General features: G+C 37.8%; 1 protein-coding gene and 1 long non-coding RNA gene across 2 annotated transcripts in view; both read left to right on the top strand.

Moving 5' to 3' along the window:
- The window catches only part of LOC134664636 (muscarinic acetylcholine receptor gar-2), a 53,481-nt gene extending 44,511 nt beyond the window's left edge, over positions 1 to 8,970 (top strand). Inside the window, exons 4-6 of the mRNA XM_063521372.1 lie at positions 225 to 360; positions 2,882 to 3,065; positions 3,919 to 8,970. Of these exons, the coding sequence (XP_063377442.1) occupies positions 225 to 360; positions 2,882 to 3,065; positions 3,919 to 6,011 (2,413 nt within the window). The 3' untranslated portion in view covers positions 6,012 to 8,970. The remainder of the gene's footprint in view (positions 1 to 224; positions 361 to 2,881; positions 3,066 to 3,918) is intronic.
- The window catches only part of LOC134664661 (uncharacterized), a 105,411-nt gene that overhangs the window by 42,861 nt on the left and 40,396 nt on the right, over positions 1 to 22,154 (top strand). The gene's annotated exons all lie outside the window — the stretch shown is intronic.

Raw genomic sequence — 22,154 nt, 5'->3', positions numbered from 1 at the left:
ACTTCCAGCTATCGTTTGAGTAAAACCAAGTTAACCAAGAACCAAGGGAAGCCAGGCATTCAAGTCAAAGTAGTTTGGTGCTCGAACGTAGAGGGTATCCTCTCATATATATGCACATGTCTAAGCCCACCCATCCCAATTGACCAGATTTGTTTTGCTCAAAAGCATGACAAATGAAAAATCTGTTGCTGGTGATATCGAGTAAATAAGTAGTTTGTTTGCAGGAAACTGTTAAAACTGAAACAACGCACGTGCCTCCCGACCGACAGTCCCAGCGAGTGCCAGAATATCTACCTCCTCAACGGGTCTAACTACTCCGACGTATACTACTATAACAACTCCTTGGACAGCAACGGGCTGGTAAGAAATAATACTGACCTACAGTGACACTTTCGCTCCGTAGGCGGGACAGCCATCTGGCCAAACAGGGTCTCCGCTGGCATTCGGCCGGCAGTAGACGGTCGGAGAGGCCTTGTACTACATGGAGGCGATCTGTTAAGAAAGAGGCTGGCGCAACTGGACTCGGCTGGAAAGAGCTGGAAGTAGCCGCACAAGATCATGACAAATAGAGGATTCTTCTAGAAGCTCTATGTCCGTAATGAGGGATAACAGGAATGCATCATCATCATCACAATGACGTTTTTGCTAATATACTTACTTACTCGTTGGCTCAGTAAACCAAAATGATATTGGCCTCCGACGCAAGATAATATCAATTTTTTTGATCCTGCTCTACCATTTGCCAATTGTTGACTCGCGATACTCCGTTTAAAGATAATTTGTTCAAAATGGAAGCCATCAGTATGTTAAAATGTGAGTGCGAATTAGAACTGTGTAAGCGGTAATTTTGCTCGACTTAGCGGAGGCATTGATCAGCTATACCCTAGATAAGCATATCGTTTCCTACGTTGTTTACGCCAAAATATTGCAAAACAAAACAAAGTTGATGTTCACAAAAATACCTAAACAGCTTTTTGTTTGAACTTCAAAAGAAATCTGCAGAACACAAATAACATGAACCGTTATCGATCACCGTGTATCCGTAAACGATATTTAAATGTAAGTGTAAATATCTCAGAAACCGAATTCCGTAAGCAGTAAATAGAATACTTAATGAAACAAATTAGCCTAGTTTCAAGCATTTTAGCCTTGTAATAGAAAACTCATTAGAGGATAGGTTTGCCGATCCGAGTCGTGGCATTTTATCGATTGTGAAAGGCGTATGAAGTCATTTGTTTGCTTTTTTCTTAGAAAGCGGCAGTTGTGAGGCAAAATGGATATACAAAGAAGCCTATTTTGTAGCAAAGAAAAAATAAACGGTATTTCAAAGTCAATGCAACCTTGACGAGGTTCGCTAGGTACCTTCCACTTTCTTTGTAATAGTTTAGCTATTATACGAACTTTAGTGACTATTTACGTTCATTATCAAACTGCACAACGGGACTTAATCGCGTATTTAAGTTTTAAGATTTACCTCCGACGTTTCGAGGACGGCGTTGTCCCCGTGGTCTCGGAGAAGACTGGCTCAAGTTGACATCAACATCTTCTAGCCGCGCGAGTTTTTCGAACTACCCGCACTTGGTCTTGTTTATCAGTTTGAACGTTTTGCGCACTAGGGATGTCACTCTGTCGACACACAACACTAACGATATTCGATTTATCGACTGTCGATATTCGTTTCCGCTTACATTTACTAATGACTGGATTCCATGTGGATGAGATCTTAAAACCCTCGTCCCGATTAAAATTGCAATGTTTTTTGATTTCAATGGCTTCCCGCACTTTTCTACTGTAGAAATGGCGATCCGTGGAGAGGATTTTAGGGTTATGCAGCTCAATCCAGTGGTTTGGTCCTGACTCCAGCAAATGCTCAGCCACCGCAGACTTGTTGACCTGACGATTTTTGACAGCTGCGATATGTTCCTTAACTCTTTCTGCTATGGTGCGCTTAGTTTCTCCGATATAGGAACTACCACAACTGCAATCTATTTTATAAACGCCAGGTGACTGGAACGGAATAACGTCCTTCGGTGACCTTAGGCTCCCTGCTACTTTGGATAAAGGTGTGTACACCGTCTTTATAGAGTACTTTCCAAGTACTGTGCCAACTTTATCCGTTACCCCTTTTACATACGGCAAAAATGCCGGCTGTCTGGAGACATCAGGACGTTTCCGCCTTGCCTTTCGTCTGGGTTGCCACTTTTTTACCTTGTACCCGTTCCTCCTTAGTACCTCCTGAATATGCGACATCTCGCTCTCTAAATATTCAGGGTCACACAGATCATGTGCTCTGTTTACTAGCGAGGTAACCACCGATTGTAAGTGACGAGGATGGTGGTGAGAAAGGGCGTTCAAATACCTGTCAGTGTGTGTAGGTTTCCTATAAACAGTATGAGTTAGGGTTCCGTCCACTCGACCAATCACTTTCACGTCCAAAAACGGCAAACTGCGCTGTGATTCCAATTCATACGTGAACTTCGTCTTCACTTTGGCTAATCTACTTTCTTTTGATGTTTAGCTAGTCAAAAAAATAAAACAGCGATTGCAGTTAAGTAGGTATGCTGTAAAAAATCATCTTTTAAAGTTGGGCACAAACATCTTAATGATCGTCCTTCATTAATTTCAGCGGCTTGGTCTATGATCCCCACGCTGGTCCAATTCGGGTCAGGGACTTCAAAGTGTATACCTTCAAATATCATCACGGTTGTATGCAGGTTTCCTCACGATATTTTCCCTCATAGAAAAACTAGTGGTAAATATCAAATCTAACTAAAAACCTAAAGTAGGTTTTGAACCCGCGACTTCCAGAGTGAAAGTTGGGCGTCAGATCTACTTGGCCGCTTTATTTGGAAAACATTTAACATTACTATTTCCCCCACAGGAACCAATACTCCCACCATTCCCACTGTGGCTGGCCGCGATCTTCGCCACCTGCCTTCTGCTGGTCATCCTGCTGACAGTCAGCGGCAATGTCCTGGTGCTCATGGCGTTCCTTGTTGACCGAACTATTCGGCAGCCCAGCAACTACTTCATCGCCTCGCTCGCTGCTACAGATCTGCTCATAGGTGAGATATTACCAATACCTATAAATATTCCTCCTGTCTGCTCTTGAGTATTTTGATTGAAATCCTTGTCGACCGGACTATCAGCTAGCCTAGTAACTACTTCATCGCCTCGCTCGCTGCTACAGACCTTCTCATAGGTGAGATATTACCAATATAAATATTTTTGCTGTCTGCTCTTCAGTATTTTGATTGGAATCCTTGTCGACCAGTCTATCAGCCAGCCCAATTAAATAATACTTCATCGCCTCGCACGCTACAGATCTACTCATAGGCAAGGACAAACATTCGGGTTCTCGGATCCTTGCTATAGTAAAATTCAACTGAATTTACGAAATTACAATAGGTAAATAATTTCGATTTTTTTTTAAATATAAGCAGTTATTCTTTATTTACTCAAATTTTACATATATTAATCAATTAAATTGTCAAATCAATTTCGAAATTCCTCTTTCGACACTCGCTTCTTTAATATTCCGTTTTATGTTGAAGAAAAATCTACAATGGATTTTTTCCCAACCCGTCGCTTTACTATTTTTTTTTGTAGTTTTTAAAGTATTGCAACGATGATCAGATCAAAAAAAAATCTCTGAACAAGCTTAAGCGAAATCTTAAAAAAGGAAAATCGTTTTTGCGAAACATGATTTGCTGAATAATTGAAGCTGTCACATTATTATTCTTCGTAAGCCTCAGATTTATCTTCTTTAAATAAGAACCTGAAATGTGTTTCGACAAACGTTATTTAAAAAGAAAATAACCTCTACAAATTGCATGCAACGGTTAGCAATCCAATTCCACTAAAGCTCGAGAAATTCAGCTGTTGCCTCTATTAAAATAAGATTGTCCTTGTTCGCAGGTACAATATCCATGCCATTTTACACAGATTACGTTTTGAAAGGCTACTGGCATCTCGGCCCACTATTGTGCGATCTCTGGCTATCCGTTGACTACACCGTTTGTCTAGTATCACAATACACCGTGCTCCTTATTACTGTAGACAGATTCTGCAGCGTTAAAATAGCAGCTCGATACAGGGCCTGGAGAACTAAAAACCGAGTCATTTGGATGGTGACAGTCACCTGGATTATACCAGCCTTACTGTTCTTTACAACAATTTTTGGATGGGAACATTTCATCGGCTACAGGGATTTGCAAGAAGGAGAATGCGCTGTACAGTTCCTAAAGGATCCCATTTTTAACACAGCTTTAATTATCGGATATTACTGGACTACATTGATTGTCCTAATCGTGCTATACGCGGGAATATTTAAGACTGCTTATGATATGCAAAAGAAAAGTGAGGCGAAACAAAGAAAGATGCAATCTATGGTAGCTTTGAGTGCAGGTGTCATGTCAGGAATGGCTGGACGCGCTGCAGGCATGGCGGCACTTTCTAAAGCCACAATTTCTAGTGAAGACCAAATGAAGGTATCCGAGTCTATAAGAAAAGATTCAACTTCTAAAGGATCTTTAGCAGCACCTTTGCTTACACTTGGGGGATCAACTGATTCTAATTCTAGTCAAAAATCATCCGCTCACAAAAGTAGCGCTACTGTTACTGCCACATCAACAACTGCTGAATCGGACGGAGATAAGAAAGAAGATCAAGTGGAAGCAGAAAGGTCTAGTAGTCCCGCTTTCGACTCCGATGATGAAAGCACAACTCAAACCAACATCAAAAAGCGACCGTCTGTAGCCAACCTCGTGATGCAAACCGGAGCGCTTCAACTGCTCAACAACATGCGAATGAACGGCGGAATGTTAATCAAACCAGATTCAAAACAAACCGCTGTAACTAAACAAGAACTTGATAAACCTAAATCATCTCTGTCACAGATATCCGAAAAAAGTTTACTTGACACTGACAACCCTGATACGTCTCAGACTGGACCAGCCGTACAAGCGCCGACAGTGCCTCCGTCAAACACTAGTGTCACCACACCGACGTCTTCAGGTATTGCTACGCCGTCTGAACAACGAGAAGTATCGACTACTATTGCTCAAAGAATTATACCTCCACCTTCTGAGTTCAGGTGCAGCCCTTCTGTCTCCGAAAGCCCTCCGTCTTATTCCGAATCCTCTCGAACAAGAACTGTTAGAGTAGTAAGAGATGGCAATACTTATGACGTGCTAGTCGGAATGGACGGCGCTGATTTAAGATATATGGATGAGAGCTCCATCGTGATTCCTACACCGACTAACGAAAGTCCGCCCTCTTCTGTGACGTTTCCAACTGCAACTGAACCTTCATCTCCACCAACTTTGAATAGTGCAACCAATGTAACTAATACTTCCCTTTTGCAAGCAGCTCTTATTAGAGCTACAGCGGAGGCCAAAGCGCCTGCTCCTAAAACAAGCTTTTCACCGCCACCGCCTATAAAAGTAAACACAGAAGTAAGTTTGACGACGGGAGAGCGACCCAAACCAGTGATCACTTTAGTGTCAACGTCTTCCAATAATAACGAGCAGCAGTCACCGAAGCGGCCTGAACTTATCTCGCCATTGAAACTAAACGCTTGCATAATGCCGGCCGTGGAAAACAGCGAAGCGTCTAGCCCCGCCGTTACTGGGTCAGGCCGTGGCGACTCGAAGAAAGAGTTTGTTAAAAACATTGGAAAGAAATTAAAAGTTAAACGTTCGAAGCGCGACGGCCTATTCCCGAGCATCGGGCGGCAGAAGTCGAAGTCGGAAAACCGGGCGAGGAAGGCGTTTAGGACCATTTCGTTTATTCTCGGCGCGTTCGTGGTATGTTGGACGCCTTATCACATTTTAGCTTTAGTGGAAGGTTTCTGCACAGATCCGCCCTGTACGAACAAGCATTTATACATGTTCACGTACTTTTTGTGCTACGCTAATAGTCCTATTAACCCTTTCTGCTATGCCCTTGCTAACCAGCAATTCAAAAAGACCTTCACGAGACTCCTCCGGGGTGATTTCCACATCACCTAGTCCATGTATGTGGGGCATAAGGCGTGAATTTACCAACCCCCGGGCTACACGCGCACAATTTTGAATGACTATTCAAATGTTGTTTATGATAAGACAATACTGTATTTTAAATTCAGTAAGAATGCTTTCAGTGTATAGAATGAGATATGTAGAAAGTGTTTTAAGATGTATAGGCTTTTTGAAAGCCAAACAACTGATATTAACTGTAAATATTGTATTCGTTGGTAAGTTAATTTCAGTCGTAAAGTTCAGAACTGACAATAAAATGTTAGAATGTGTATATAATAGTTGTAGTGATGTATGTATGTAATCTTCAAGTCTCTTTATAATTCTAGCTAAGAACATAACAATAATCACTTTAAGTGTTGCTAAGCCGTTGTAAAAACATAGTAAGTATTTATATCAAAATGATGTATATGATCGACCGTTTTAAATTCAAAGTCTGTATTGTTATGTGGCTATAAATTCGGAATGTTTTCTAATTCTATAACGAAAAAAACTTAAGATTTTTTAATGAACAACTAACTGTTATGAATCGACATTTTCAGATATTATAATGATTAAATTTAAATAATTATATTATTGTAGAAGGTATTAAGGTTAGGTAAGACAACATAGTTTATTTTGCTCGGGGTAAGACAAACAGTATGAGGATTCCATACAAGTGATAGTCTTACCACGGTGATAGTCTTACCCCACCTCATCTTATATGTATTTTTTTTTTACAATTTTTTTAATAGCCACATTACAAACAGCGGAACGCTTAAAAGCTTTAAGCACGAGCCCAGCTAAAGTTTTTCAGCGTCAAAAATAAAATAGTCAATTATCTGTTAGTCTAAGCATTGTTAGTACTAAGGGCCTAAACCGTTTCTATAAATTGTAGACTCGATATTTATAGATTCTAGGTTTTATGTAATCAGAAATACAGAAAAGAGTTGATCAAAAGGCAGCAAGCAAGTGATAATATTATATTTGGAAAATCAAATAAAATGTCAAATCTACGCTTACTCGATGATTATATTTGGCGTTCTGTCAGAAAAGAATCCTTATGCTTCATATGCAATACGGACGTTTCTATCAGAATTTCATATGGAAACCTTTTTGCACTTCAAGCATAAGGACCCTTCAACATACATTTATTTAATAAACTCTGCTGTGCACATTTTAACAGACGTTGAGAAAGGATTTTTTTCTACGAAAAAAGTTGGCTAAGTTAATAAAGAAAATATTTTATTATAAACAAATTAATTAACGTTTTGTTTCCTTAAACTATGAATTATGAGTAGGTACTTACATGTACAGTATGAATTTGGGAGATAGTAGAAAAAACACATCAGAAGTTAAAAATGTAAGGTCAATGCGGGTAAGTGTGTTTAGGGGTTAAGTGTGGCTGGCCTTTATATTGGGGCCTGTTTACATATTTATTAGTGTTTATTGCGAGTTCATACACTTGCAACCAAACGTAAGTAGCATGGCTAGCTGCACTTACCCGTATTGAATTTATTTGTATTGCATTTAACCAAATACTTTAACAAATGCAAAAAAAAATAATTTGATCATTTTACACTTTTTGAGTTCAGAGAATCTCAATGTTTTAATTGAGATTGTGTTATTTATTAATTTACTTAGAATACTTGCATGTCTTAGATTTGTATATTAGCCTTGCCTTTCGTAGTACAATGTACAATAGTAATTCAGTGTCAAAATATGTATGATCCTAAACAGTATTTTTATAATAGTGCCCTGTAGCCACCATACCTATAGGTCGTATATAAATTGTCACATCAATATGAAAGACAAAAGTGAAATGACATTAGTTAGAGTTATCGGAAAATTACTGAAAAATAAAGTTAGATTAATAAAATATGATTTGAATGAAAAGATAAATAGTTTAATTGTATGTAATTAAAATCAAGTACACATTTTTCAAGCTTTTGTATTCAGCTGTATTATGTAAATGTTAGTCTTTCATACAATAATTTCTTTTTTTTGTAATTGTATTAAGTACAACATTTTGCCCACTATTTGCCACGCCCTACTCTTTTGATTATACTTCAATTGTTTGTGATAATAGGTAATATAAGCAAGAACTTTAAAAGGTTATTCAAATTATACATGATCTTAATTCATTAGAAAAAAAAAGATGCTGGTTTACGACAGATAATATTAAAAGAAGTATTGAATTTTTTTCATATATTTTTTAATAATGATCTAAAGTTGTGTTGTTTGTTGTTAATACATATATATTTATCAAAATTATGTATAAAGAATCTTTGTTTATACCTATATATTTTTCCATATTTGTTATATTTAATTCAATTTAGTTACGAGATTAATATATAATATATATTTTATTTACAAAATAATAGACATTTTATAGAAATAATGTTTACAATATAATAGACTGTTTTAGATGAAAATAACTATTATTTGTTCGGTGTTGTCAAATGGATGAAGTTAACATAGAAGTTTTTTTTTTGACAGACTGTTAATATTCAATTTGAACTGTTTGTAATAAAAAATGGAAGACAGTTATTCAGAATAAAACAGAATAGTAATGATGTGTTTAGTTTCATTCACAATCATTTATTGAAAATACAAAATAAAAAACAACTTAATACAATATCAATCCATTCCGCAGGCTTCGCCATAGTTAAAAAAAAAAATTTCTAACATTTAAGCATAGATTTGTAACGTAGGAACTTGTTTCAACGGAAAACTTATATTTATTTACTATAATAAGGAGTTATTCGTCTTTCATCAAACAAAATGAGCAATAACAGCTTTCGTGACGGCTAATAGAAACTAAAGCAAAGAAATAATGTGAAAGAAAATGGCCAAGAAGTAATAATTGTCGTAGCGTGATAGTTTCGTGCCTACCGCCATTAGGCCGAGAATAAACGAAGGTACCCGATTTTTGCCGAGGCTGCGACCTTGGCAAACGCGGGTAAAGAAAGGATGCCCAGCGGGAGGAAATTCGTACAGTAATTATATTGCTGTCCTGCTCATGATGATGGAGGTCAATGACACTGTGGGAACGGGATAGCATAATTATGCGCGTCATGCGCGTGCGAAAGAGACTGGAACAGGCGGGTCAATGTTCGAAAGTCCTCGTGCTGAGCGTCTTTTATTTAGAAAGGAATATGTGTCCTAATATAAAAGTTCCATTTATAGATAAAAATCGAAGTAAGTTTTGTAAACAAAACACTACATCACAAAATAGTAGGTACAAAATATTCAAGACAAGTTTTCTGTTTGTATGATATCAAGTATTCAAAATGTTATTCACAAAGATACACAATAAGCGAAACCCAAATATGTCTCTTCGCTTTTTGCATCAGAACTTTGTACATTACGCCCGCAACTTGTTATACAGTGCAGAGTATACGTGTTCTAACAACAAGTCATATTTAAAAGTCATTTCGATTCAGAGTCACAAGAAACTAGCCGCCGCCGCCATATAACCGAAGTTACGATCTCATTTTAAAATGACATGTTGAAATTACAAGAAATTTGGCATGAACAATTAGAAAGAAATAATTAAAATACTTTTACTTACGTAACACCAGTAAATCACGTAATCACATGGTATAAAAGTGAAGGACAAACGGACGAAAAAAGGACCTAGTCAACCATGTATTCTTGCCAAATACATTTTTGATTTAGGTTACTATATCTAACATCCCTACTGTGACCGCCTCCGGCTTTTGAAGTGTCAGCCGCAATAGGCCGTGAAATTCAACGTGATTTGTGTTCGCTATCGCTCACGCAACGCGGGAGCTCGATTGCCTCTCGATTACTGTTTATATTCTGTATAACAGCAATTCAAAGTAAGATCATTTGCACTTGTGGAGAGTAACCACTTCTTTTTATATTTTCTTACATTGACTTATACTTTGCTTGTATTCAAAACGTTATTCACAATATAAATCACAGGTCATAATAATATTATAGGTAGCATCAAATAGGTACAGTCAGCAGCAGAAGTCAGAGTTCAAAAATCACCTTAACACGCTCTTATTAAAGATTATAACTAGGTTAAGAACGTCTAATGTTATTAATTTTTGTGAAATAAACAGATTTAATTTTTTTTTATTTTCTTAACAATAAAGTCGCGTCAAGTTCATTTTGAACACCTGGCCCGCTTAGCAACTTCTGCTGCTGACTGTACATATACCTATAGTAGTGTGGAACTAAAGTGTTATAAATATAGGCACCGTATTGAGTTTGATTATATTTTGATGCTGACTGTAGGTACTCGTGTACTTAATGAACAAGTTTGACTACGGGAACATGTACAATCACAAAAGCAAATGTTTCAAAAACTTTTGGTTGGATTTTTTTCTAGACATCCCAAATTAATTCGCAATTTTGAAGTCCATTTAGTCCATGCGAAATTAGTTCATTATGATTACTTACTTTATAGACTTTAGTGACATTGTTGAAGGATCATATAGCTACATCTTCTTTTTATCTAAATATCAAATGACCTAAATTCGAATTAATTAATTATATCCCAGTAAACAAACACCACATATATAAGTACCTACTTATCAACTACATCGTTATTTTGTATCACTGAGATATTACTTTAATTACTAAGTACGCCTTTAGGCTACGAAGAGCCGTTTACTTTGACATAATAAACCGTAGGTACCTATATAACGTAGTGACGGAGCAAGAGGGATGGTTATACGTACCTAGTTACAGTTCTAAATGGTTCAGTTGTAAGTTAAAAGTGGTTGACGGTATTTTTATTAGTTCCAGGCCTTAATTTAAAACAATAGAAAGCTTAAGCAACGTCGGGCGTGGTCAGTACTTGGATGGGTGACCGTTTTCTTTTGCTTTATGGTACGGGACCCTTCGTGCGCGAGTCCGACTCGCACTTGCCCGGTTTTTTACAAGCTTTTATTTACTTTCACCTGACTGTTGTCTGTCTGTAATCAAATTGCAAGTTAAATTTGATCCACTTCTCGGTTTCCGATTGAGCTGAAATTTTGTATGCATGTATAAATCGCATGACAATGCAATATTATGGTACCATCGAGCTGATCTGATGATGGAGACAGGAGGTGGCCATAGGAACTCTGTAATGTAACAATACAACGTAATTATGTTAGGGGTTTTTAGAATTGTCTCGATGAGTATTAGTTGTCTGTCATAAGAAAAGTACAGTCAGCGATAAAAGCTTGTACCAAAAATGAAATTTTTGCCAAAAAACTTTTATTATAAGGCATATTGGTGATACCTACCTCACCTCTACTATTACAAATACCTCATAAATTTACATAACACACGTACCTGCTTCTAGATCTAAACACTATTCAGATGCGTAGCTCTGTTGAATCGGCTGCTTCTGTGCCGGATTCGGCAGTTTGTCCCGGAACCTCCGAAACACACCCTTCGGCTAGAAGTCGGACGCTCGATGTTCTCTTGCAGCAGTCTGCAACGATAGTGGCACAAGCACCACAAAAGAGTTAAGGATGACTCACGTTAATCAGGGCCGTGTCCGGGCCGGAGCTTCCTGCGCATCGTTTTCTATGGAAAGCATCACGTGATCGCCTGTCATGTCATAGAAAAGTAAGCTCCGGAAGCTCCGGCCCGGACACGGCCCGGTCTAACGTGAGTCATCCTTTAAAGAGCATCGAAGTTGGAACATCATCCTCACCGTATAACCGGTCTTCTGGTGTACCTACCTACCTACTAAGGTGATTCGCTTTCCATACAAAAAACAACTGCGTTATGTTAAAAGTACCTAATTACACACTATTACTACATAAATATGTGCGCATCTATTTACTTTTGAATGTTTGTTTGCGCTAAATTGATAGTAAATTTTTGTATTAAGTATACAGAAATCACGCAAAAAACGTTCTGTTTTTTATCAATGCAATACCAAAATAATGTTATTTGTGTGATTTCTGTATAAAACAAAGTCTTAGTATTAATTTAGCGCAAATAAACATTTGAAAGTAGACAGATGTGCACATATTTATGTAGTAATAGTGTGTAATTACTTAATATAACCATCTTAACCACTTCAGCAGCCACAACACTATGAAAGGAAGAGAATATCTGGCAAGATCATTCGGATGTTACTCCAGCAAGCCTATTATGGATCGCTTTATGCACATTTATCCACGTGATAAAACAACTGTCACTTTTTAACTCTGCGGGATAGAAAGAGACGGACACCGTTTTATCACGCTGTCACGTAGACAAATACGACCAACATATCCGTACTGGACTCATTTTATCAAGGAAATTGACAGCGCCCGCAGTAGTAACGTCGCAACAGTAATGCAACTCTACAGTTGCCATCCGACCGTTCACCTTACGCCCATTGGAGACCTCCATAATTTTTTACTTTTTAATCATACTTTAAAAATTGTGAATCTTCTGAAAAGGTACAAGTTTCATACTAATATATGGCACTTTTGAACCTTTCACTAAAGCCCCATAATCAAGTCTCTCTTATCGCTTGTGCCTTGTGCCAGCCGCTGCCGTTGTCAAGTACCACAATAGGAGGCGCGTCGACAGGTATTGTGAATGGCGCGATTTAATTTGCTTAGTTGCTTTGTATGCGTGTAGATCATTTAGATGTTACGGTCCCAGGATTGTATTCTATTTAAAAGTCTGTCTTCTGTTTTATACATATTTTTGCAGTTAAGGGCCCCCCACATCTAGCGTCTTTCGAGCGTCGCCGTCGGCGTCTGGTCAGCGCTATGGAAAATGACGTCGCTGCGCAGTTGCCTCGACGTTGCGTCATAGAGCGGCCATAGAGTTGTAGACGCCGACGCTCGAAAGACGCTAGATGTGGGGGGGCCCTAAAATGAGTTACTTTCTCCCCGAAGCGTAGCAACTTTATTACCTCCTTATAAGGCCCTTTACTAAGGTACACGTAAGCCTAAAACTATAAAGCACCTATTTGTTTATGCAAAGAGATAGAGTTAGACTAAGATAAGTCTGCAAAATTCTGATAACACACGCTGTGCAATGCAAGTGTTATTTTATATGTCAAACTTCTATGAAATTATGACATGACGTGTAAATAACACTTGCACTTTGCACTGCTATTATTACAAAAGAAAGTCCCCCGCCGCGTCTGCCTGTGTATGTACTATTGAACGGATTTTCATGCGGTTTTCACCTATCGATAGAGTGATTCTTGAGGAAGGTTTAGGTAGGTAGGTTTTGTGTAACCCGTGCGAAGCCGAGGCGGGCCGCTAATAGATTCACTAATAGGAATGTAACATCAAGGCAGTTCATAAATCGGCTAGGAAGTTTAAATAAATTAGTGCAATGTACAGTTACAGACTGAGCAACTAGCGAGCATCTCGGCTGTTATTATCTGTCTGCTCGAATGCTGGTCCATATAACAGTTCATTTTGCGTATAATGTTTGTAGACATTTTTTGGAAGTTTATTAAGTACTTTTTTTAGAAATGTAAAAGTAATAAAAAATACGATAAAAATATGTTGTCAATTTTTGTACCTCAAGTTTACAAGACACCTTTGGGAGCGGTTGTTTGTTAGAGAAAACACTTCCATGTCGTTTTGTCCCAATGGTCCACCTACTATCATAAATTGTGATGTTTAAAGTGTCATAAAGACTTATGTATGTTTTCCCCGTATCCATGTATCACATTCTTGTGAATATTTCTTGCGGGGCCCATTTGGTTGAGTGCTCGCTGTTTCTTTATAAATAATAATAAAATATAAATAAATATTAGGGGACATCTTACACAGATCAACCTAGCCCCAAACTAAGCAAAGCTTGTACTATGGCTACTAGGCGACGATATACATACTTATATAGATAAATACATACTTATATACATAGAAAACACCCATGACTCAGGAACAAATATTAGTGTTCATCACACAAATAAATGCCCTTACTGGGATTCGAACCCAGGACCATCGGCTTAGCAGACAGGGTCACTATCCACTAGGCCAGACCGGTCGTCTGGCCTGGCTGTTTAGAAGGCGCAAATGTCCTATGGGTAGAATATTCTAGTAAATCTGTGTTTTTCACATGAATACACAATTAGTCGACTGAGTAATCAGTGGCTGCTTGTGGTATGGAAAGGATCTTTTCACGCATGAAATTTAATTTTACTTGCATGAAGATAACTGGTAGAGTTTATCATCATCATCATCTCAGCCCTTTATCACCCACTGCTGAGCATAGGCCTCTCTTCTAGTAGGCCACTTGTCCCAGTCCTGGGCTAATCTCATCCAAAAGTGACCCGCAATTTTCCGGATGTTGCCCATCCAACAAGCCAACATCTAAAAAGATAACGCAACGATTTTCATAACACGCAGTGTAAGTGTTATTTTAAACGTCAAACTTCTATGAAATTAGGACGTATAAAATAACACTTGCACTTCGTATGCTATCAAAATGATTGCAGAGTTTTCCTGGTCTAGCTCTGTGTTTTTTATTTTTTATTTAAGCTACTGATAATTTTGTCATGCTGATCATTTTATTACTATCCCCATTATATAACACCTAAATCGCAAAAATAATCTGCTGTTCTGAAATCATTGAGATTATGATTCGCCGAAATGTTACTGTTACGTTTTTTTACGTTTTCGGGTTCTGCCCGTACTAATAGTTATTAATAATAACCGCATATTCACCCCTCTGAATATGGTCGGGCATCAAATGACTCTTTATGTTTTTATTTTTTTCACTATGTTTCCCTTGAGTTGGGACAAAAATACACTTCGGTATAAAAGTTCTTCACTTCGTAAGCGTAATATGATACTGTCTACGTTTTTCTTAAGAACTCCATTCACACTGTATTTAATATTCGCAGAGACAATGGCTTACTCACGGAACAATGAACTCGGTTATATTAAAACAGTTCTGGATCCGTTATGGCGCAGTCAAGTTACGGAATGGTGTGACGAGAGAGGACGAGATATTATGAGTTCGTATAATAGTTTGAGGAAAATATCTCAGATCGTTTTCAGGTAGGTAAGATATAAGACATGGTATTGAACACAAAGCTTCTGACTGTGATATCTTCTGCATGGAACATCAACGATACATACATATAATCACGCCTATTTCCCAGAGGTGTGGGCAGAGACCACGAATTTTCACTTGCTACGATCCTGACATACCACTTTCGCTTTCTTCACTTTCATAACATGCCTCATACACGCTCGCCAGTTTACGGTGCTATTGACCTGGCCTTTCTTCAGGATTTCCCCGATCTGATCAGAGAAAGTCCGCTGAGGTCTACCCCTTCCAACTTCCATTCCTACTTCTCCCTTATACACTGTACATAAATACCTGTTCCGAGTATTTGTATGTGGAACAATAGGTATACCAATAACAGTTTTGAATGGTTCACGGTTAGTTTCAAAGCGAACGCAGCCGACGCGCGCGAATGAGGGTAGACCGAGCACGGTCTACACAACTTGACACCCGCTATCTTCAGTTACCCGTGAACAAGATGCATGTAACTGCGTCGAAATATCAGGAGCTCGAAAACAATACAAAAGATAATTACGGTATATACTCATAAGTCTAATGACATTTCTTGTTTTTAGGGTTCCGTACCCAAAGGGAAAAACGAGACCCTATTACTAAGACTCCGCTGTCTGTCCGTCCGTCCGTCTGTCACCAGGCTGTATCTCATGAACCGTGATAGCTAGGCAGTTGAAATTTTCACAGATGATGTATTTCTGTTGCCGATATAACAACAAATACTAAAAAGCGGCCAAGTGCGAGTCGGACTCGCCCATGAAGGGTTCCGTAACAGCAAGTAACATAATAAAATTGCTTACGGTTTATGACGTATTAAAAAAAAACTACTTACCAAATCTTGTTCAAACCAATTTTCGGTGGAAGTTTGTATGGTAATGTACAACATATATTTTTTTAGTTTTATCATACTCTTATTTTAGAAATTACAGGGGGGGGGACACATTTTACCACTTTGGAAGTGTCTCTCGCGCAAACTATTCAGTTTAGAAGAAAATTATATTAGAAACCTCAATATCATTTTTGAAGACCTATCCATATACCCCACACGTATGGGTTTGACGAAAAAAAAATTTTTGTGTTTCAGTTCTATGTATGGGGAACCCTAAAAATTTATTGTTTTTTTTCTATTTTTGTATGAAAATCTTAATGCGGTTCACAGAATACATCTACTTACCAAGTTTCAACAGTATAGTGCTTATAGTTTCGGAACAAAGTGGCTGTGACATACGGACGGACAGACAGACAGACAGACAGACAGACAGACAGACATGACGAATCTATAAGGGTTCCGTTTTTTGCCATTTGGCTACGGAACCCTAATACGGAACCCTCGGTGGGCGAGTCCGACTCGCACTTGTCCGGTTTTTTCTCCACTAATGATCAGATAATATGTTGTTATTAATTCCCTTATAGGTACATAAACACAACTGCCATACCCAACATTCCTAGAACCCATTCGAATGAATGCAGCCTAGAACCCCAAGCATTTATTATTGAAATGAAGACAAACATAACACTGCTAGTTATATAACGTTGTAAACGACATGGTTTAATTATGAACATACGTCCTTTTATCAAAATAAGCGCCGGCCACCATAAGGTACCTTTTTCCGTGGAACGTCACATTCCTTACTTACTGACTTAGGGGGATGCCGTTAAGTACCTACCTAGGTAAAATAGAATTTGGTACTGTGATGTTCCTTAACATCATCAATCTGGTTTACTCTTATTTATAATTAATTTTCACGTAAATAGGTAGAAGGTAGGTAAATAAAACAATTCATTATTCGGTCCACACAGCGAACCCGCAACAGCCGCCGCCATCTTCGGGACTGAGTGTTGCCAGAACGTCTGCTTATTTATTGATGAACACCACAGGTACCTTTCATAATTTCATAAAAGTTTAACGTTTAAAATAACACTTGCACTATCTTTCTCTCCGCAGACATTTCTTGGTCTAACTCTAGTGAATATAGTGATTTAAAACACAAAGTTAAAATTGAACAAAATAACGAATATAGATTACCCTGACTAGATAGCGTATAGGTGCAACTTTGAACGCAAAGTTCTGATGAGTACAGCCATATTAGCACTTTGATCGTCATATTAGCATAACCGATGCCGCAGCCGATTTGGTATTAATATATTCAATCGATGCCATCAGACAGAGGCGGTAGTAGCTATTTGAAATAAGTATAGGTACCTATTATAGTCCTTATTATCATTAAAGTTAAATTGCATATATATGTATAATATTATTTTAAGCCGGGTCACTCACGTAGGGTAGAGGAGCCTAAAACGGGCACCCAGCGAGTAGGCGCTGTTTTATTACAAAATAAAGTCCAAAGTATGCATATGACCACATGATGACTACATAGTAACATTGTATTGTTACATTGTAATGATCATGTGAACACTCCTGAACGGAACCGATTTGGAAAGATATTTTTCAAATCGCAGAAATCGCGAAGCGTCTGGTTGACGTAGCTGGTGACCGAAGAGTCACAACGTACCTATCAGCATTGCGGTACAGCGAGGAAATGCCGCCAGCATCCTTGGTGCAATGCCTCAAGGGTCTATTTTAGATTTAAGCTAGTTACTAATTTATTTTAGTAATACAATTATTATACCACTGTATATATCTTGTCTTTTTTCAAATAATTTACTGATTGGTTACCTACATTGTTAATACGTCAGATTTTAATAATTTCCTTTATTTTGAAGAAATTAAGAAAACTCTTCAATTGTTTATATTCTATAGTTCGTTTTTTTAGCATTAGAAAGAACTTGCAAGAAGGTAAGCGATCTTGACATGTCTTTTAATTAAAATACGCTATTTTAAAATCAAAAACTATTAGTTATGAAAGCAGAAGAATATAAATGATCGTATTAGATTCATAATTGTTACATATTTGCCGTAACTCATTTTTAAAATGTGTTTTTTCAATAAATAGACCCTTTTACCTTATTTCTAATGCTAAAAAAACGAAGTATAGGACTTAATAAAACAAAACCAACGTCACAAAGTCAAGAAATTTCTTTGACTAAACATTAACCACGAAGCCGCAATAAATATCAACGCACATAGCTTAATAAACAACCATTTTTCTCACTGGGCTAGTACGCCGCAAAACGGCCTATTGTTCCACCCTTCATTCACGTCCAAGTCATTAGTGGAATGCTCAGTTTCCCGCTCTTTAATAAATACCGCTTTGTTTGGACTTTTTGATTGCGAGGGACCAGCGTTCCTTGGGATACAACTATACAAGTTGGGGGGTATAATTGTTTACCTACTTTAATGAATTCTTGGCTGTGTAGAACATGGTTTAGGTTTATCTTTTTCATACAAAATCGTCGCCAATTTTGTGCGTTGTCATCCCATCAACTATATTTAGGGTTCCGTAGCAAAAAAGTATAAAATGAACCCTTATCGTGACACTCTGTCCGTCCGTCTATCTGTCACATTGCTGAATATCTCGAGAACTACTTAAGCTATCGATTTGAAATTAGGAATAGTTATGAACAACGTTAACCCAGATACATTGGAAGTGTATTTATTTTACGAGTATTTTTAATATTGACTGGGTTTTTTATTCTTACTCTGCCAAAATCATTATAGGATCCATTTCATCGATTGGTGATGAATTTGACCCATCGTTTCAGATGCATTAGTTAGGTAGTAGATTTTTTTTTTAGCTAGCCTGTTGTGGTGTCCCACTGCTGGGCAAAGGCCTCTCCCCCTGATTTCCATGACTCCCGTTGTAGTGCCTTCTCCGGCCAGCCACTGATGAAGGCGTCCAAGTCATCCCGCCATCTCCGTCTGGGCCTGCCACGTCCGCGCTTCTTTTGCGGCATCCACTTGGTGGCTATACTAGCCCACCTATCCGGATGCATGCGGCAGACATGACCCGCCCTGTCCCACTTCAGCCTGGCGATCTCAGATTTTAGTATTATTTTTTATACGAATATTTTATTATGTTTTAAAACATGACTCATGCAAGAACAATGCGGGTCCGGGCAAAGGCATCCGACAATTCAGTTTTGTATAGAAGGCATCAGATCACGTGATCACCGATCACCTACTCATAGAAAACGAAGTTTCTAAAGCCTCGGCCCCGACCCGGGCCATTCTAGCAAGAGTCATCCTTTAAAGAACAATGATTTATTCGTCTGAATAATTTGTCTATTCGAATATACTCGTAATTATAGATGCTCCTTAAAAATTTAAATATTATTACAACCATATTTCTCTTACCTTGGTAGGTAAATCGTTCACGTATTGTAATTAAGTTGTTTTCTTATCACGAAAAATAATCTAGCGTGCTAATTGAGATTTCATCAAGAGCTTTCTACTTGAGTTTAACAAACAGGGCTGTACAGTCAAGTGTAAAAATATGGATGTAGAGTTGTAGACAACTTACTCAAAAATATGTCCCATAGTTCTTAATTCGCTGACATAAAAACTATGGGACATTACTTTTGAGATGATTTCTGCACCCATATTTTTACCTGGGTCTCTATTGTTTCCAAAAAAGTTTTCGTTAGTCCTAATTTGTTTGGTTCAGAAACGCGTAACTTTTGAGGATTGCCATAAAACACCTTACAAAATTCCAGAGAAAATACGATTTCAGTTTGAGGACTAATGATAATATGACAACAATACACTATGACTTAAAACTTTACTTGTTATATGTTAAATAAAAGGACTCTTTTTACATTTGACTGTACTTTATACTACGTACAATGTTTTGGTTAGCGCGTTTCTCACGCACGACTTTAGTACTATAATACGATTCCTACCGAACGGGCGGAAACGGAGCGCATTTCACATTTGTACGGCCGCAAGCCGGTCGGATCCTCGCGGACGCGGACGGGATCCGGTTGGACTCCGTCGCTTGTGCCACACTTTTTTTTTGGAAAAAGGCATCGTACATTTCACTGTGCGATAGCGAGAGCGATCTTCAGTCATATAGTTATAGGGTAATTCCACTTAAATAGGGACATGATGAGCCAAAAGTCAACTTACGAGATAGCAACACGTTTTGTATTCATAATTTGCTTTGAAGGTCGAAGTATAATTATATTTTATCATGTCAAAATTAAATCGAAACCATTAAAAAATTTAAAATAATATGTCTTTCCGATTCTTACAATGCGATACCTACATATATTTGTCTTTGAACACTGATCACATCCCTAAAGTATTCTGCATTGGCGTGTGTAGTTATTGATTTCCAGTTATTATCGCGTGTTTAACGATGCCGCTCTAACCGCGGAATCATTTAGCTTTAAATGCCCAATTATTATAATAATATATTCGTTATTAAAGCCTTTTATGATAAAAAAATTCATGCTTAGCCATCAAAGGCTGGCATATACTGCCCCACCAAGAATAACAGCCATATCAGCTATTTGAAAATTAATTTAACTGTATACTTACCGTATGCTAGCGCAATAAATTTTATTTTTTTAATGGATTTTTACTACTATGCAAGTTGGAAGCGGTGGGGCAGAAGTAACTTACCCAATTAGCGTTAATACTTACTAGGTACATTTTGCAATGGGGGAGATAAGTAAAATTTTGCATACGAAGTCTATATATTCACGACAGCCGCCGGCTGAAGTGAATTCATGACACAAGTTTGCAATATTTTTACCCCATATATATACCCCATATTTTCACACTTGCAAAGAAAAACCTAAATTTTAAGGTACTTATATAATTCTTTAATAACAAAACTTCCGTGAGATATAGACATACGTGCGTGACCCGTTTTCAATATAATTAATATATAATTCTTAAATGAAAATTAAATGAATGAAAAAAACCTCCTCCCTAGTACGGACATATAATAAAGACCTAGGTACTTGGTTTACTTAGTAGATCTAACCGCTGTTAAACAAGCTGTTAAATCTCAATAGGGTTGCCTGTACATCTTTCCTTATTTTCCACCCTCCGCCATGATGGAATGTGATGTATGTGATGAATACCTTAATGTGCTTATCGTACACCCGCGTTATCATGATTCGATCCGACAAAACGGAAGGCTGCATAAGATTGAGGGAGTAAGAATGTATGGAGGAGCAAATAATTTATTTAAACCAAATTTAATAAACATTAAACAAACTAGAATAATGGTTATTGGTTTTGCAAGGGGGCAAGTTGTTCCACCAAAGATATGTGAGAATGCGTAGCGAGGGATTTTTCCTCTCTCAGTGTGTTGTGATTCTATTGGTTTTATTGGTTGGCACATCCCTCTATAGTCCGTTTTTTTAGCTTTAGAAAGAACTCCATAGAAGGAAGCGTGCAGTTTTTATCGGGCTCTTTAATTGTTAATAATTATTGAATTATCTAATGTAGTATGGTCAATACATATAATTTACTTCAAATTATTACCGCTAATAGTGCCGGATTTGGAACCACAAGCTTACTTCTGCGAAGTTTTTTCTAATGCTAAAAAAACGGACTATAGCACAGGTTTTGATACCCACGCAAGCGAAAGATTCCAAAATTACTTAAACCAGAAGTGTAGCGAGTGGCTCGATAAGTGAAATCACTTATCGAACTTTCGATGCCCCTCGTGCATTAAATATAGTTATTTTGTGGGAACTCTGGGAAGTGAACATTTTATAAATCAAATTTAAATAAACGTTACAAATATTACCATTAAAAAACATCACTTAATAATCAATTACATTTCTTTGCTAGTGTTGCGAAAATAAAGTAGGTAACTTTAATTCATCAGTTTTTGAAGTATAAGGAAACCCTTTATAAGCTGGTGTGGTGAAAAATATATTATTGGTGTCCCTTCCAGAAAACTAGACCTAGGAGCGAGTATTGAGTACCTACAGCTGTATTAGGCCTCGCGGCTCCTTTGATCCTCAGCACAAAGGACTACTTACGAGCCGGAGCATATGACGCTAGTGCCTCGGGCATTGCACGCTACAGGATGGATTTACAAATGGGTCAAGACACGTCTGCATTTATAATTTTCATTTATTCTTTGCAATTGTAAATGCTGGATTCAGTTTGTTATCAAGCAAACAATTATTTTGTAACATTTGCGGCAGCAATGCATATGGCCGTCATGCCGCAATACTTCAGTAACACAGTTCAGTAAAAATCAGAACGGGTACACG

The sequence above is a fragment of the Cydia fagiglandana genome, chromosome 5 (genome assembly GCF_963556715.1).
Source record: "Cydia fagiglandana chromosome 5, ilCydFagi1.1, whole genome shotgun sequence".
NCBI classification, from domain to species: domain Eukaryota; kingdom Metazoa; phylum Arthropoda; class Insecta; order Lepidoptera; family Tortricidae; genus Cydia; species Cydia fagiglandana.
This window is presented reverse-complemented; position numbering and strand designations above follow the sequence as displayed.